The sequence below is a fragment of the Pocillopora verrucosa genome, chromosome 9, assembly GCF_036669915.1.
Source record: "Pocillopora verrucosa isolate sample1 chromosome 9, ASM3666991v2, whole genome shotgun sequence".
Taxonomy (NCBI): domain Eukaryota; kingdom Metazoa; phylum Cnidaria; class Anthozoa; order Scleractinia; family Pocilloporidae; genus Pocillopora; species Pocillopora verrucosa.
This window is the reverse complement of record NC_089320.1, coordinates 16,861,406-16,877,984: the sequence shown is the minus strand read 5'-3', so window position 1 is coordinate 16,877,984 and position 16,579 is coordinate 16,861,406. Positions and strand designations below refer to the sequence as shown.

The 16,579-nt window shown below is 37.2% G+C and overlaps 1 protein-coding gene across 1 annotated transcript; it reads left to right on the top strand.

Moving 5' to 3' along the window:
- Positions 1-5,636: 5,636 nt before the first annotated feature.
- LOC131780005 (pyruvate dehydrogenase E1 component subunit alpha, somatic form, mitochondrial) lies at positions 5,637-12,456 on the top strand. Its single transcript, XM_066172048.1, has 9 exons — positions 5,637-5,804; positions 7,156-7,282; positions 7,651-7,742; positions 8,439-8,537; positions 9,062-9,211; positions 9,346-9,417; positions 9,783-9,850; positions 10,497-10,605; positions 11,026-12,456. Exons 1-9 carry the CDS (start codon positions 5,715-5,717, stop codon positions 11,191-11,193), a joined length of 975 nt encoding a protein of 324 aa, XP_066028145.1. The 5' UTR covers positions 5,637-5,714; the 3' UTR covers positions 11,194-12,456.
- Positions 12,457-16,579: the final 4,123 nt, after the last annotated feature.

The following is a 16,579-nucleotide window of genomic DNA, read 5'->3' as shown; positions in this document are numbered from 1 at the left end:
GAGCCTGTAATTAAAATCTTTCATTAAGATGGATGACTGCTTTCCATCATTACTTAAAGAGTCAGTGACTGATGACATGCGGTGCATATTGAATGATATACTATCCAAGTGACAGAGATTTTAAAATGTAGTATATGCAAGAAGATAATGGGTCAAGGTGCTTGTGACAGATTTCATTCAGTCTCATAAAGCACCTTGCCACATCAACAGAGAATTTTTAATAGATTTCCTTAGGGGAATGAAAGGCATGTGAATTCTGACTAGGACATGATAAAACAATGGCTATGGACTGAAAATTGGCCCAGATACATGCAGTCTGCTTTCCCAAATTCTGATTCGGAAACTCCACAGAGCACTGGCACCACACTGCGTACACCTTCCACAACAGTACTGACATTGGTGAACTGTCACCTTGTGAGATCAACTCTGCTACTCAACCATGTAGTTTACAGTACCCATAGTTTTTGAAGATGCAGCAGCATAAAAGGTGGAATCGAATAAAGGAAAAACACACCACCAAGTAGAAGTGCAGCAATGAGATTCACAAGTTCCACAGCTTTATGTAATCACTAACAACATGAGAATGAATTAAGGTCTGATTGTATTATTTACTAATTATTCTTTTAAGTTCAAAAAAGTACTCACTGACAATTGAGTGGAATTAATCTTTGCTATATAGAGAATTTATAATTATTTAATATAAACAAATTAAATTAAATGATACCATTTGCAGGCTCAGTAACCTTGACAAGAGTATAATACTTTTTCTTACCTCTTGGTGTAGAACTCTGAGATGATTGACAATTTTCTTGTTCATCTGTATCATTTTGATCCTCCTCTGGTTTCCGTTGAACTCTGTTAGCCTTCACATATTGCCTGTAGTTTTGATTTACCTCTGCCAATTTCTTCCTTTCTTCCTCTTTTCCAAATCTTTTTCTGGCAAACGTGACATGTGTACTGGGACAGGTCTATGAAGCTTGCCATGATTATTGAGGTTCAATGAGATTACAGGAGGAGAGCCTGGGTCCTCTGACATAAACACATACAAGAAAAATTGAATATCTTCAATATTACACAATCATGTTAAAAATAACAGGAAAACAATTGTTCACTAGTTGACACATCTAATGAAAGATGTTTTCTGTACTGTTCAATAATCATAAGATAATCACTCTGACTTTAAAAAATTGCATCTTTAACAGTTACCTGGCAATTGGGAATAGGCATGGGAGACACTGGTAAAAGACAAACCAAAACCAGATTTTCTGGTTTCTATTTTACAATGCAAAAAGTAAACTTTTGTTCAAAGTATGAATATCATTTGTTGTAAGCATTTTCCCCCAGCCCATTGAATTCTTATTTCCAGAAAACTGATACCATTTGTCATCACCCTTAGATACAGCAGTAACTTGTATTGTGTCAGAGTCTCCCTCTGTGAGAGTGCTGTGCAAGGAATGACAACTCTGGGAACAAGATTTTATAATTGTCTTTAAATCTGAATCAAACATGGAAATGTATAGTAATTACCACTGAGTGACTGGGTTGAGGTTTTGCCCTCCTAAAGGATGCACGCACCAATGCTGAGCCAAAAAGCCGTGGCTATCCCCTTTTCTCTTCTCTTGCTCAAAAACCATGCACCAGATTCAGCCCTTACTTCCCTAAAATATCAAACAGAAATTTGCCAAAATAGAGTAAATAAGAGAAAGTAATTTACTGAGCTGTTTTATTCATTCCACCACAAGGCACAAGTGAGTTAATTATTAAATCAATACCTCACACAAACCAAGGTTGAGATCCACACTGTATGTTACAGACTATACGTTCTTTTTTATTTTTTGCGCTTGGATTTATTGCCCAAGTAGGAAGAGCATGGGCCAGAAGAAAACTGAAGTTCAGTAACTCACAGTACATACTGGGAATGTGTTTAGTAAAATTTTATTATCACTTGGTTTAAATAGAAGGGGAGGATTTCAATTCAAATAAACCTTTCAATTTAGCAGACCTTATAGTGAAATACAGCCTGCTAAATTGACCAATCATAGCAAACCTACTTACTGAGAGATTTAATTAATCGACAATATCCTCCTGAGATAGAAGATATCAGACAGTGCAAACCCCTTAAAAGAACTCCTAATTACAACAAATTCAGAGTTAATAGTTTTTTTCTTTTTCAACAAGAAGTTATTATTATCACATTTCAGGATAAACAAACATTCAAATCAGCGTAAGAGTCACCATAGATACCATACATAAATGCTGGCTTGATTTTGCCTTGGACTTAAATCATGCAATAGCAATTTAATTGAAATGTAATAACACACGACAAAGGTGAAAAACAATCTTTAAATAGAAGTTATGTCTCAAAGCAACAGCCTGGAATGCGGAATTCACAAATAATTTTCCGTTGGACGTCATAATACAGAAAAGTAATAAGTAAAACACCATCACGAATTTATCCGCGGTGATCTCTTTTTTCTCAATTGATGTGATGAAACTTTATCTTGTTCTTAATTTTTGTGGTGACAGCCCTGTTTACAACTAATTTAGCTTTTAGTGGCAAATTAAATATTCCCTTGGAGATAACATGGAAGTTGATTTTTCTTGACGGCGGACAGCCCCGCTGGGTATAGATATCTCGCTGACTATAACCGATTGTGCGTTGACTTATTAACAATTAGTTACACTGGACCAATCTCACGCAGACACTGTTGTCTGGTGGAGCGCTCTTTCGGTATTTATTTAGTTAAAAATGATTTGAACTTACGTCTATTGATAATACCTTAATCGGCGAATAAGCATCATTTCTGAGAAATTTTAAGTGTTTAACAATGTCTAGTGGAAGACCCCTAATTCCTTTGGTTGCCTATTATTGTCACTATTCAATACATCACCCTGATCTTTGCACACAAAAATACCAACGCCACGTAGCAGTAGGTCATTTTTCGACATTCTTTACAAACTCCGGCTTGCCGCATTTTGGGGACATAGGGCTCCACTGTTCACAAAATAAGCCAAGCTGTGCTCGACATCTTGCACCAAACACGAGATGATTCGAGGTTCCTCTTACCTCGCTCCCGTCTTCTTTATTTCAATCGAGTTCATTCTTTAACACACTACAAGAAGTAAACGGTTGGTGCCATATTCAACAACAAAAATAATCTTACGGCATGACAATGAATAAACTCCACGAGCGGATATTGCGTGTATAAATGAAACTATTATACAAGAATGAAAGTGTGCAGCCTGTGAGATGTAAACCAAACATTGATTATTACCAGCAAAGTTTACCTTATACGACGTTTTTCTCTGTTTTCGAAGTTCCTCGTCCTTGGCAAGTACTGAAGAATGGGCATCCCTTTCTGGGGATTTCAGTAAGGTAGTTTACGGTCGATATCAATATCGTCCGACATAATGATTAATGAGGCAGCATACACTGAACAAATGGAGCACCCAAAGTTTTGAAACGCTCGCAAATATTAATGTGTTTGAATCTTTGATTCATCAGTCTGTCAAACGAGCAACACCTAGGATTTTGTGCGGTATGCAGATTGGATAATTCCTTCTTTCTCACGTGCTGAATTTACATTGTGCAAGCAACGGATGCGTCACACATTGCAGGGAGGAAGTGTAAAAAATTGTTAAATATCCAACCAACCGCCAGCGTAAGGGTTTACGAATCGATTGTTTGAACTTGTTCATCATCATATATAAGGTGTACTATGTGCATAATCTATGCAACCATGCCCAATAATTGGAGGGGATAGGTGGGAAGGGAAAATGTCGTTGTCCCTTATTTATTCGGAATCTCGTAACATGATCGTTTCTGTGATTGAGTAACGTAAAAAACAGTTTTGTCAGTAACACAGGCAATTAATGAATCGCAAGAGAGTTCTTTTCTTTCCCAATTTATTTTATCCAGTTTTTATGAAGCCTTACATCATGTGGCAAATTAAAATGGTGGATTTTATGTAATGAAATGTCCAGAAGAAAAGGCTGATCTAGAGTTATACGTGAAAATTTGGCCAGGAAGTGGTTATGTAGAGTCCCCCCACCCTCCCTGGTCACTCATAAGCCACGGACAGTCTGGGACTGAAAATAGCGGCTGGTGTTTGTTTCCTATAAGGGCTGGAGATTTGGCTTTACGTTTTACTCGAAAAAAGCTTGCCTTATCATGCCTTTGGAGAAGATTTCATCATCTTAAGAGCCGTAAATTCCTAAAGAAACCGGTATGCGATGCTTTGAATGCTTGCCAAGAACTCTCTCTTGCCATATGATGTAACAAAGTGTGACCTGCAAGCTGCTCTCCGACACTGACATTAGAGTAGACATTACTTTTGCTATATTGGTGTTGATTCCAACAGTGTAATGCCTTGTTCTAAATTGTGCCTAGTCAAAGGCGTTCTCACCTTTTCGTCCATTTATCAAATTTACAGAATTGTTTTTAAGATTTTGAATAATCAAGGTTGATTGTGAGCGTAGAAACTGGCTCGTTTTCTGTCTTCCCTTATGGTTCTACGACAGATCACATGAGGGAGTCAGGCGAACCTAATACAACATTAAGTTATATGCACCTTTGTTGATTTATGGGCTTTCCGTTTGTAGGGTGGCTTACTGGCTCAAGAGGATTAGCAGAGTCAAGTGATGAAGCCGAAGTTTGAGCGATCATTAAAGTATCATTTCCGCCAAGTCGGTTCAACTGTTGTACTGGGAAGGAAAGATTACAGTAATACTGTACAGTTTCTCTAGACAGGTAATCAGTTGACAGATCGATCAAATAATCGCACATATTTCAAGCATGTTTTACAAACACAAACATACATTTACCTATAAAAGGTTGTGAAGTTAAACTAACATACATGTACCTACGTACATACAGAATAGTTATTAATACTAGTAGTCGAGCTAACATACACAACTTCCCTATTAAGCTGAATTCTACAAGTATTTTGATTGGTCATTACTCATGATCTATCAGAGGAAAGATGTATAGACTGCATCACCTTAACAACCTTTTTGCTCTTTCATTATGTAAGAGCATTAGACTCCATGTTACTCTGTTTTGAACAGACATGGAATCTATTTGGTAAATGCATCTGATTGTGTTTGATTTCTACAATTACCTAACCCTTTCACTCCCGAGGTCTGATCGTCAATTCTCTTCTCTAGCTGTTATACATTTCCTTGTAAGTTAGTACAATAGTGTTAGATCAAGACAGTAACTCCTTCCTGATAAGTTGGAGTATTAATTTGTCAGATAATATTTGCATGGATATCTATGGAGGGGTTACATATGAATCACCTCTGGGAGTTAGAGGGTTAAAAGGTTAAATTAAGGCATCATTGGTGCTTCTGTGAATAAGTTGTTAACCTGTGTGAAAATACTTCATTTAATACATATACATTAACTTATATTAGGTCAGTAAAATTGTTAAGATAACCAACCAACCATAAAAATAAAACAAAAAATAAATGAATAAAATAAGTAAATGAATAACATACAGATATATCAATATATAAAATAATGATTTAAAAGTTAAATAAAGAAAACTATATAAACTTTAAACATCTCTTGTTCAATAAAAGCTGATAACCTATCTTTACCTAATATCTCCCAAATGCGTTCTTTTCAGGACTCTCCACTCCATCTTTTAGATAGTGGTCCTCCCAAAAAAGCTGTACTGACCAGAGAAGATGGTCTACACTATTACAAAGAGATGCAGATCATTCGGAGAATGGAGACAGCTGCTAGTACTTTATATAAGTCAAAAATCATCAGAGGTTTCTGTCATTTGTACTCAGGGCAGGTGAGTTTATCAAAGATCTCTAATCAAAGGGTATCATTACCTCAGACTGCAACAACCATTGGTATGATAGCTAGTAGGATAGGATTTTTAAAAACTAACCAGTATCATTTGGGTTCAGACAAAAAAATTTCTCATTGTAATATCATTTAAGAACTCTTTAAACCCTGAAATTAGACTTCAAGCAGTCCCTCCTTTTCAGAAAAGTGTGCTGTGTGAGGAAAACAAAATGCAGTGCAAAAAAACTTGATGTTAGCTGGCAGCAGGGAGTCCTCGGAGTGATGTCAATTGCTCCAGGAGCTCCATGGACTCATGCAATGGACTTTGCCAAAAAGGAGGGACTGTTTGAAGTTTATCACTGTCAATATCAGTAAGCATATTCTCCATACTTTTGTTACATTTCCCAAGGTGCTACCAAGGAGAATTTGCTTATTAATCAAGAGTTTCTGTAGTTGTTGATCATTTTTATTATTCTTAAGCCCTTAATGTTTGATTTCATGGGTGATATTGAAAGAGAAATCATATGCTGGTCACTCTTAGTGGTTGAAGGGTTAATTCCTAGTGAGGAGTTTAGATTGGCTACCTTATTGGTACTTAAATTTGCAGGTACTTAATTGCAATTTTGGTGCAACAGTATTTTGCAGAGGTTTTATTTCCGCAATTTCAATAAGCAAATATGAAAAAAGGCAATTCAATTTTGCAAATCAAGTGCTCTCGACCTCATTTAATTTTCAAAATGTCTGAATTTATAAATTTTCCAGAGAAACTGAAACAAGCAAAACATTAACTCTTTAACTCCCAAGATCTGATTGTCAATTCTCCCCTCTGGCTGCCACATATTTCCTTGTAAATAAGTTACAAGAATTTGGTGTTAGATCAAGATAACAACTTCTACTTGATAAGTTTGAGTATTCTCATGACCTGTTTGCCAGATAATGTTTGGATATTACAGGGAGAAGTTACATGTTAATCACTCTTGAGAGTTAAAGGGTTAAAATTAACTTTATTTCGCGACATAAGGTACAAAATGAAACTTACCAGTAAAACCAGTCAATAATTCAATTGTTTGTCAAGACATGTTCTGTATGTGTTGTTGTTTTTAAATGTTAATTGTGTGTGTCTAAATTCAGCAAGAATTTCTATTTGGAGGTCTTTAATTTGGCAATTTTTTCACAAATGGAAAAATACGAAATTAAGTACCAAAAAAGTACCTTAGAATGACCAACCTCCATGCATTCAGGAGCTTACAAATAATTTTATTCAGTTGCCATTAGCCCTTTCAACTGATATAAAATGCTGTGGATAAGTTTTTTCAATATTTTTTTTGTGATGCCTTATTGCTCATTCCTCTTAGGAAGCATGCTGCATTGGAATGGATGCTGCTATGGACAAGAATGACAGTCTAATCACTGCTTATCGTTGTCACGGTTGGACTTACTTGAAAGGAATATCAGTGAAAGAAATACTCTGTGAATTAGCTGGTAATATATACAATTGGTCATCACTTTTTTGTGTAATGCCTGAAAAAATTTTCTGCTAATGTCAAGATGAAAAGATGGCCGTATGCCAAGCTGTTGAGTTAGCACTTAGAGGATCAACAATTGCGATTGGTTGCTATCTAGTTCAGAGTTGTTCCTCTTGATTTACAACAACTCTTTGGGCACTGAATATCTTAAAGCATACATATTTGCATTATATCTAATGCAGTTCTTCATAAGACACCTGCATTGCAGGTCCATCCTAGAAGAAGTGAAGGATGAGTTTACAATAACTATGAAATTATTTTTGATTATGAATCCTTGAATTCAGGTATGGTTTCTATTTATTTAACACAATTTTATCTCTTAAGGTCGTAAGACAGGTTGTTCTAAGGGGAAAGGAGGCTCTATGCACATGTATGGTTATGAGTATTATGGTGGAAATGGAATTGTTGGTGCACAGGTTTGTACATGCATGATGTTAAACTTTACACCTTAATGTTGGTATGCATATTCTCCATACTGTTCTCTATACATTTCCTAAGGTGCTGTCAAGAAGAATTTGTCCAACATTCAAGAGGTTCTTTAGTTGCTTATCACATCCTATTACTTTTGTGACCTTAATGAGTAATTTAGGGATGATATTGTAAGGAGAAACTAGTCACCCATAGGGGTTCTTGGGTTAGACAAGTTTTAGTCACATCACTGTATAGTATCATTTAAACATAAAAACACTTCTGCTAAATTGTATATATTTGGATTTTTTAATAAGTTTCACACCCATCCAGAGGTTGAGCAAAGTGATGCAGCATTATTTATAGATAAGCTTCAAAATGTCAAGCAAATTGTTAAGCTTGTGCAGGAATAGCATTGCTTAATAGGTTTACCATTTAGCACAATTTCAACTTATTAATAAAAAGTAATTGGGGATTGCTTTGGTTTTGCTTTTCTTCCCTCAGTTAATAGTTCAGAAAACTCAACCCACTTTCTCAACCATTTAGATTCAAACTGAAACCAGTGACAGGTCTTGACAATGTGGTCACTCAAGTTTCCCACGCTCGTGGGCTCCTTGTGGTATTTTTCTGTGCTCTGATTGTTTATTGGGTTTGGTTTTGTGTCACTCAATAAAACTGCATGCAATATGGTTGTGTTACTTTAGGTTCCACTGGGTGCAGGAATTGCCTTAGCTCACCAGTACAGAGGAAATGGACAAATATGTGTTACATTATATGGTGATGGTGCTGCAAATCAGGGCCAGGTTAGAACATAACACTAGTTCATACTAGACTCTTGAAGGATCGGTGCACATGTCCAATTTGTGCAAATGTCCATCTTAAGAACTATGATGAATTTACAAGATTAGATAATTTAGAGAATACAGTGTACTTTGTTGACCCCTAACAGGAATGATGGCAGTTGAAGGGTTTTTTTTTTTTACTTTCTTTCTTTAACTGTCCTTGGAATTGTTAACTTTTTTCAAGGCTTGAATCTGCTTGTTAAAAGCTCTTTATTTTCATATTATAATTATGGTACATGTTATTTTCTTCACCGATTTTTATTGTCCATTTCTATTGTATGATAAACTGATTTAAAATTGTTTTATTAGGGTATATTTTCTTTTGGCAAATAAAAACTTTTGCATAAGTGCAGTATGAGCAGCTCAAACCAGTGGATTTCTATAACAAAAGGAAAGAAATGTGTTCCTTCTTGATTCCAAGAGAGGTTTAAGAACTACTAGGCACTATTATGGATAAGTACCTGATTCATTTGCTTACCTCAAAGGTGTTTGAAACCTATAACATGGCTAAACTCTGGAATCTGCCATGCATCTTTGTGTGTGAGAATAATGGATATGGCATGGGTACATCAGTTGAAAGAGCAGCTGCTACCACTGAATACCACACAAGGGGAGACTTCATTCCTGGAATTAAAGTATGTTACACTAAACTGAAATTTAACAGCAGTAAAATTTTGTGTGGTGGATTTGTAGACAATGATAATGTTTTCTTTGTTGAAGGACCTACCTTTTGCAGCAATAGCAATGATTTATTTTTTTCACCTTACAGGTTTATGGTATGGATGTTCTAACAGTGAGAGAGGTCACAAAATTTGCTGCAGATTATGCACGATCAGGAAAGGTAGTGCATTATGAAAGTAGTGCTTTGATCACCAGAGAGCTAACAGTGTAACTTGGTACAGACAGGAAATCTGCCTGCTCTGAACAATGGGTTGTTTTTTCCTTTGCTTGGGTAGTCCTGTCTGCTTTGTGACAGGCACTTAGTTGACATGACAGCCACATATGTTTTAATTGTGAAACATGCATGGAAGTGAGGAGCAAAAGATATGAAGGGAATTATGAAGTAGCAATTACAGTAGCCCTTTGGCACAATGGTGATTTCCTGAATGAGAAATTTATTATGTTAGCGACACATGTGCAAAGAGATGCTCACAGTTAGTGAGTATAACGTTGTCAAAATTCAAGTAAACGTTCTTTTTCCTCTAGGGTCCAATTGTTTTGGAGCTGGCTACATATCGTTATTATGGGCACAGCATGAGTGATCCTGGCACAAGGTAAATGTGATGATTGTGAACTGTAGTAATGATAAAAGTAGACAGCCATGGTCCTGAATTGTGGAACGCTGATTATTGGAGCATAAACCTCTCTTCAGAGCAAAGTATTTGCAGTGGCTTTTTGGTTACCATAACTGGCCTCCTTATCGAGATGGTCTTGTTTAAGATATGGGTGGGTTTTTGGTGTTTTGGTGTAATGTAGTCAGGCAAGACTCTTAGATCTCACAGGGTGTTATGTGTATAGCGCCAGACAATCCCAACTACACAACTCTGAACCTGAGCGTTGAATCAATCCTCTCGCTAGATTTAATCTTGATGAGCAGTTAGTAACCCTTTCACTTCCAAGATCTTATTCATAATCTATTTTTTCGTCTGCCATACAATTCGTGTGATATCAGTTCAGAAAATTGTGTATTGGATCATTTAGTAATTCCGGCCCTTATTAATTTAATTGTTTTCTCTATTCTCGTCACTTTTCTGCTTGATGTTGTATTGATCTTGTAAGGAGAAATTCTGTTTTGGTCACTCATGAGAGTTAAAGGGTTAAAGTAGAAGCTCTAAGGGTGATGGAGTGTGTGATTCTCACCAGTGAGGTACTCAGAGTAACGAATAACCTACTTGCTTATTTATTTCTACTTTCTGGCAGCTACCGGTCACGTGATGAAGTACAGGCCGTACGTAAGACGCGTGATCCAATCCTAAGTTTGAGAGAAAAACTTCTGGACTCAGGGCTGGCAGACACCGATGAAATTAAGGTACTTGTTGAACAATAACGCGTATTTTGTCCAGGTTAAAACAGTAAGTATGGCAAACCCAATTGGAAACATAGTCTCATCAGGAAAGCTCCTTACGGATTGTTAGCAGGCACATTGACAACCAAACGGATCAAAGTCAGTATCTGGCACCTACCCCCCTCCTCCCCCAACCCAGCAACAGTCAACTGATCGCAAGTTAGGGTTAATGTTGGGTTAGGGGAGAGGTAAGTGCGCAGTTGCCTAGATACTGACATTGATCCGCGCGAAACAAACACAAACCTAACGAGGAAATGAGCGCTGCGTAAAGGATCTAAAGTTAAAGTTGACAGCACCTTTTTAAAGAGGCTGCCACAAAGATATGTAAAGTCGCCTTAAGTTAAAGATGACTGATCTTCAAGTTGTTTGCTGATTCCGTGGCAGGGTATCGAGCAGGAGGCCAAACAATTGATCGAAGAAGCTGTTAAAGCAGCCGAGAGCGATCCTGACCCTCCTCTGGATGATCTCTATTTGGACGTGTACGCGGATGATAACATGGAAGGTCATGTGATTCGTGGATGCGACAACTGGTCAAGGCACGCCACGAATTAAAGACGAGCAATGTAACGTTGTTGAAATATCTTTAAAGACTACGTATATCCGAAATTTTGATATCTAACATCGTTTGTAAAGTACTTGATTTTATTCTTCAACTGTGTGGGTGTGCCTGAGGTTTGAAAGCCTCGAAAGTGTCATATCTAAAAAATGTGAGAAATCTTAACGAGATCGGCATCTGTTGAACCAAGGTACAAAATAAGCGGTGTTATCGCATTCTCATAAACTTGTAATATCGACTTGGAAGTTATATTTTGTCTTTGCCATTCTTTGGCATTCTTTAAAACAAAACACTGAACAAAAATTTTCACTGGAAAGCTTGTTGCAGGCTTGTTAATCTTTATTAAAGGGTAGGACTTGAAAGACATTATTTGAAACGAAGACTTACATGATTTTGTGGTTTAAATATCTGAAAATGCATGTAGGTAACCAAATTTTGTGCCAAACGGTGTAAAGAGTGATTCTGATGTGCAAGAGAAAACTGCGATCTATGTCCTTTAAAGGAGTCAACTAAAAGGAGAAGGTCAAAATCATGAATAAGAAGGTTTTTTTGACAGGATTTGAATCAGGATGAAGTTAAATAAAGGAATCGTGTGTTTTATTTATTTCTAGTGATCTGTGACTCGAAGCTAGGTTTTATCTTGATTAACCCGTTGTGACAAACACACCAAACTTCTGTTTTCATTTAGCTTATTTCTATATCTCACCCCGAGAACTCCGAGCCTGTTGCAAGCGTTCATTTAGTTAAACGAGGCGAGATGTAGAAACGGCGTGATAATAACGGTAGAGCAAGAAAAATGACAGAGGCTTCACTCGGTTCGACTCAAACCTCCCTCTATTTTTCAATCCTCCGCCACTATCATGCTTTTAACTATCGCACTTTGTTTTTTCTTAACTTATCGCCTAGAAGAATCTATATAACTCCCTTTCCTTTCGCATACCTCTCCCCCTGAAAATGATGCCCTTCTAGGTAGAGAATCCCAGTGGTAAGGAGGGGGGAACCTCTCCCCCTAAAATTGTTACCCTTTTAGGAAGAGAATCCCAGCAGTATGGAGGAGAGGAGGGTAAGTGGTGAGAGTGGTCACATGGGTAAGACTGAAAGGAAGCTTAGCACCATTGACAAGAACTAGCAGTAGCCATGCAAAGAGTCCTCTATGCATTGATCTTTCAAATTACACTTTGATTAAGGGTAGCTCATGAATAAATATTATTTCAAACTGTATGTTTTGGCACACAAATAAAGTGCAACAAACTATGGTATGACATCGATCTCAAAATACGTTCATTTTTACTTTTGTAAAAGAAGACCCCAAAGAAGCTATGTACGAGGAGTTGATTTCTCAAGTTGGAAAACGTGCTCTGAAAATGATATTTACAATTAAACAGCATTAGTGAAAGTGAGCCATTCCAAACTGACTGGCAACAGTTTCCATCATATTTTGTAAACAAAACAAGAAAGATGATAAGTTTTAAGCTCGACAAAGAAATAGAAGAAGAGATTTTTCTTTGTTCCACACTCGTGACAAGACGAAAAACATCTTTCTCTATTTCTTTGCCGAGCTTAAAACTTACCATCTCTCTTGTTCTATGTACAAAACATGACGCTATCGACATTGCTGATCCTAGTAGTGATGAGACTTGCTCACCAGAGTCTCTGTGGCTCAGTGGTAAAGCATCGGAGCTTGGAATCCGAAGGTCTGACGTTCGATTCCTCATGGAAACTCCGCAGAATTTTTTTCTTTGTCTCACGCTCGTGACAAGGCGAAAAAACATCTTTCTCAGTTCCCATCATAGTTTCCTTTTCGGTCATTGGGAAATATGCAACGATTCCCTCCTAAACAACAGAACCTCACCATCAACGTAACGATATTGGGCCATCCATTTTAAACTGAATGTCAAGAGGAAGCCGAGGTTACTTTGGCATTGCTTTGCTGTGATTAGTGTAGAAAACTTGCGCCACTTTGTTAACCAATCAGCGGCAAAACAAAAAACCACTCCTGAATAGATCACTCGCGCTTTCCCGCGAATTAACTTATCGTTCTCATTGGCCCCCTAATAAGATCTCTCTCCATCGGCCGTTGCAACTACTTTTGTTCAGTCAATAATCTCTTCGTTTAAATATTAATTAAGACAGCAATTTGTTTCATTTTGAGCGCTAACAGCTCAAAAATAAATTAGTTGATGATCAAATTTGTTCTTAAGAGATAGTCCCAAGTTACCGTGTACTTAATCCTTTAAATCCCAGAAGTGATTAACATGTAACTTCTCCCTATAATATCCATACATTATCCAGCAAAAGGGGAAAGAGAGTACTCGAACTTATCAGTTAGAAGTTGTCATCTTGATTTAACACCAAATTCTTGTGACTTATTCACAAGGAAATATGTGACAGCTAGAGGGGAGAATTGACAATCAGATCTGGGAGTTATAGGGTTGAAAGGAGCTGATTATTAAAGAGAAGAATCGATTTAAGGTTTGGCAGAATAATGTTAAGGTGGCTCTCCACCACCTGGGAAAATGTGCTTGTCCATTCGTTTTTTAAACTGTCGCTTTGAAACCAGCGGGTTCGGTAATTAGCCGCTGTTCGGAAAATGAGCCCGCGCTTAGGGGGAAGGAGGCCTAGGCTTAAACGGAAATCGAGCCTTCTTGCCTTCTTGCAAACTTCCTTTCTGTCCTTTACTTTAAGGAAATCGTCTACTTGTCGAAATCAAACTGAGGTCAAAACCGATAAACGCAGATCGCTACCATCTGATAAAAATGTTTACTTTACAACGTTTTATTTCAAACACAGTCATAAGTTGGCCAATTTTGGCCGTTTTATCAATGCAAATGGACTTACTACCAGATAATCATACTGCATATCGTTTTTACGTAAACCGGAGGAGATCAACAACACAATTGTTTTTCTCCTGCGGATTGAAGAAAAGCAGTATATGCCGCAAAATTTAGTCTAACGATGGAGCTTACCACCATTACTAAGGGTCCTCGTTCGTTGTAGTAATTCGAACAGCTGCACGATCGGTAAAATTGTTAAAGGAAAAGTGTTTCAGTCCTGAATGTTCGCTAAAAGTCAAGGCAAAACTCACGCGATTAGGCCAGCTAAAAATAGAGCTGTCAGCTGAGTGTACCTCACAATGCATGATACCCACTCCACGAAAATAGGACAGATGGTTCGTGGTCGATAAATATCTGCGATTTAATCTTGGCTAATTTATATATCAGTATTTTGAGCCCCGAAGAGTATTAAGGACGCCTGTGGCGATTTCGTTCCATCGTATCTCCTCCCCCACAATTTTCAGATTGCCATCAGTGATCGGATGAAAAACTATCAATGCTTATCATGGATTTCCGAGCATGTGTGAGTGGCTCATTCGTGTGCAATAACGCTAGATATTTTCTGGTTGAGGAGCACTCTAAGGCCCAAAAACAATCATTGTACCAATTAGATATTTCGTGACAAATATTCCTCAGTTTCGTTCCTTTTGGTTTGCAAAATAAGCGATCAGAAGAGCTTGTCAAGTTATCCTGGTTTCCTAAACTATTGATGCATGTGTGGACAAAATGATTTCCTTTCGTGTCAGGCCTTCAAACACACATGTAATTTAGAGAATACTATTAGTCATGCGTGTAAGCATTCCGATCGGACTGAGAAATTATAGTGTTTATTCGAGATAATAAACTGCATCGAAACTTCATGAAAAAAAGGTCGGAAAGATCGATCGAGATACCTAGCGTATCCACAGGGATTAGCAAAAGATAATCTGCAAACGATAAAATTGAGTTTCCATCCTAAAATCACATTAAAGTAAACTAAAAAAGATAAGAAACTGATCGAAAGATTTTCCAATTAATTTTTCTCTTTTTTTTGCAAGTTTATCTTTCTTATTTACTTCTTTGTGCATTTGTAAGATTTTCCTTCAATCAAAGGACAACGCGGGCCTTACAATATGGAAAAAAAGGAGAATGAAAGAAATACAAGAAAAAAATACTGGAAGCCCTTTTACACGTGTTTTGTTTCGAAGGGATATATTTGCTTTCGAATTATTTCATATTACGTACCGTAAATGTTCCCTAAATTTTGCTTTGAAATGGTTGTAAATATTGATATGTTTCGGAACGTTGGCACAATGACAAAGTGAGTCGGTCAGCGATTAGTTTTAAAAGGTTTAAAGGTTAAAAATTCTTATTGGCATTAAATAAAATAAAAAAAATTATGTTCTTAATAAAAAAAATTAAAATTGCAAATGCAAATTCTACTCTGCCCGAAAGAAAGACCGAAGCCAAACCCAACAGAATACAAAACCGTACCTTAAAAAGAGCATACGTAAAAAAAAAATTGTGAAAACAAAAAAATGTTTATCTTGAATGTTTGCTCCATTTTTCATTTCATTTATTTTGCTTGGAAACTGTATGACTAAAAAGTAAACTAGGTTTTTCAATCTAGCCAAAGCATAATCAATTGTCGGTAAATAATTTAAAGTAGAGTAACACTTATTGCATGTAATAGCAGTCTGAAACTGCAGTTTATATTACGGCTGCGTGGGCTGGAAGCCTTCTTTAGCATGACAGTTCTGAAAGCATATGGCCACCATTGAATTAGGCAAACTGACGAGTTCAAGCGCTTAAAACTAGTTATTGCCAAGAAAAACGTTTCTAATTTTTTCTTAGCATCCAATGGTAAATATACCACATGTGATTTGTTCTGTGGTGTTAAAGCTCGCGGAAGGACGTGCAATTAACATATAAATAGCGGCCTTGAAATATTTGCCTTTGATCAGTCGTCATCACAATCAACAATTTTTTTAAGTTTCTCCATTATCATTGTAGAATTCCAAGGCTTGCTATGCACGGGTCTGAATGGTATTGCCTTATAACTGCCTGCTTGTCTGTTTGCAGTAGTGTGGTCGGCACAGTTAAATGTGTTAAGGACCTTTTAGTCCCAAAAACTCCCAAGGCCGCTTCCTTATATCTCTCTTCGTACGTTTTGGCCTGCTGTCCCTCGCGTTCGTAGGTGATCAAGATCTCTGGAGTCAAAAACGACATGTTTTTCCTCTTCATATTTCCCGCATTTGCTGTGCTGTTCAATTCCCCCGTCATCTCGCTCTCCCTCAATGCATTCGGGATCTGCCCTTCACTCTTAGATGAGCAAAGCATCAGTTCTTCATTCTCAATTTTACACGCGAACGTAAATTGCCGTTGAGGTGTATATTCGGCCGATATTTGCTGGCGAGCAACTCAACTCGCTCCGTTCAACAGAATATAACATGTATCTAAAGACCGCTTGTCGAGGAGACTTTTCCCTAAAGAGACTCGCTACTACTGATGACTGGAATTGTGGAAGTTCTATTTATAATGATAAACATGAATAATACAAATTAGAATT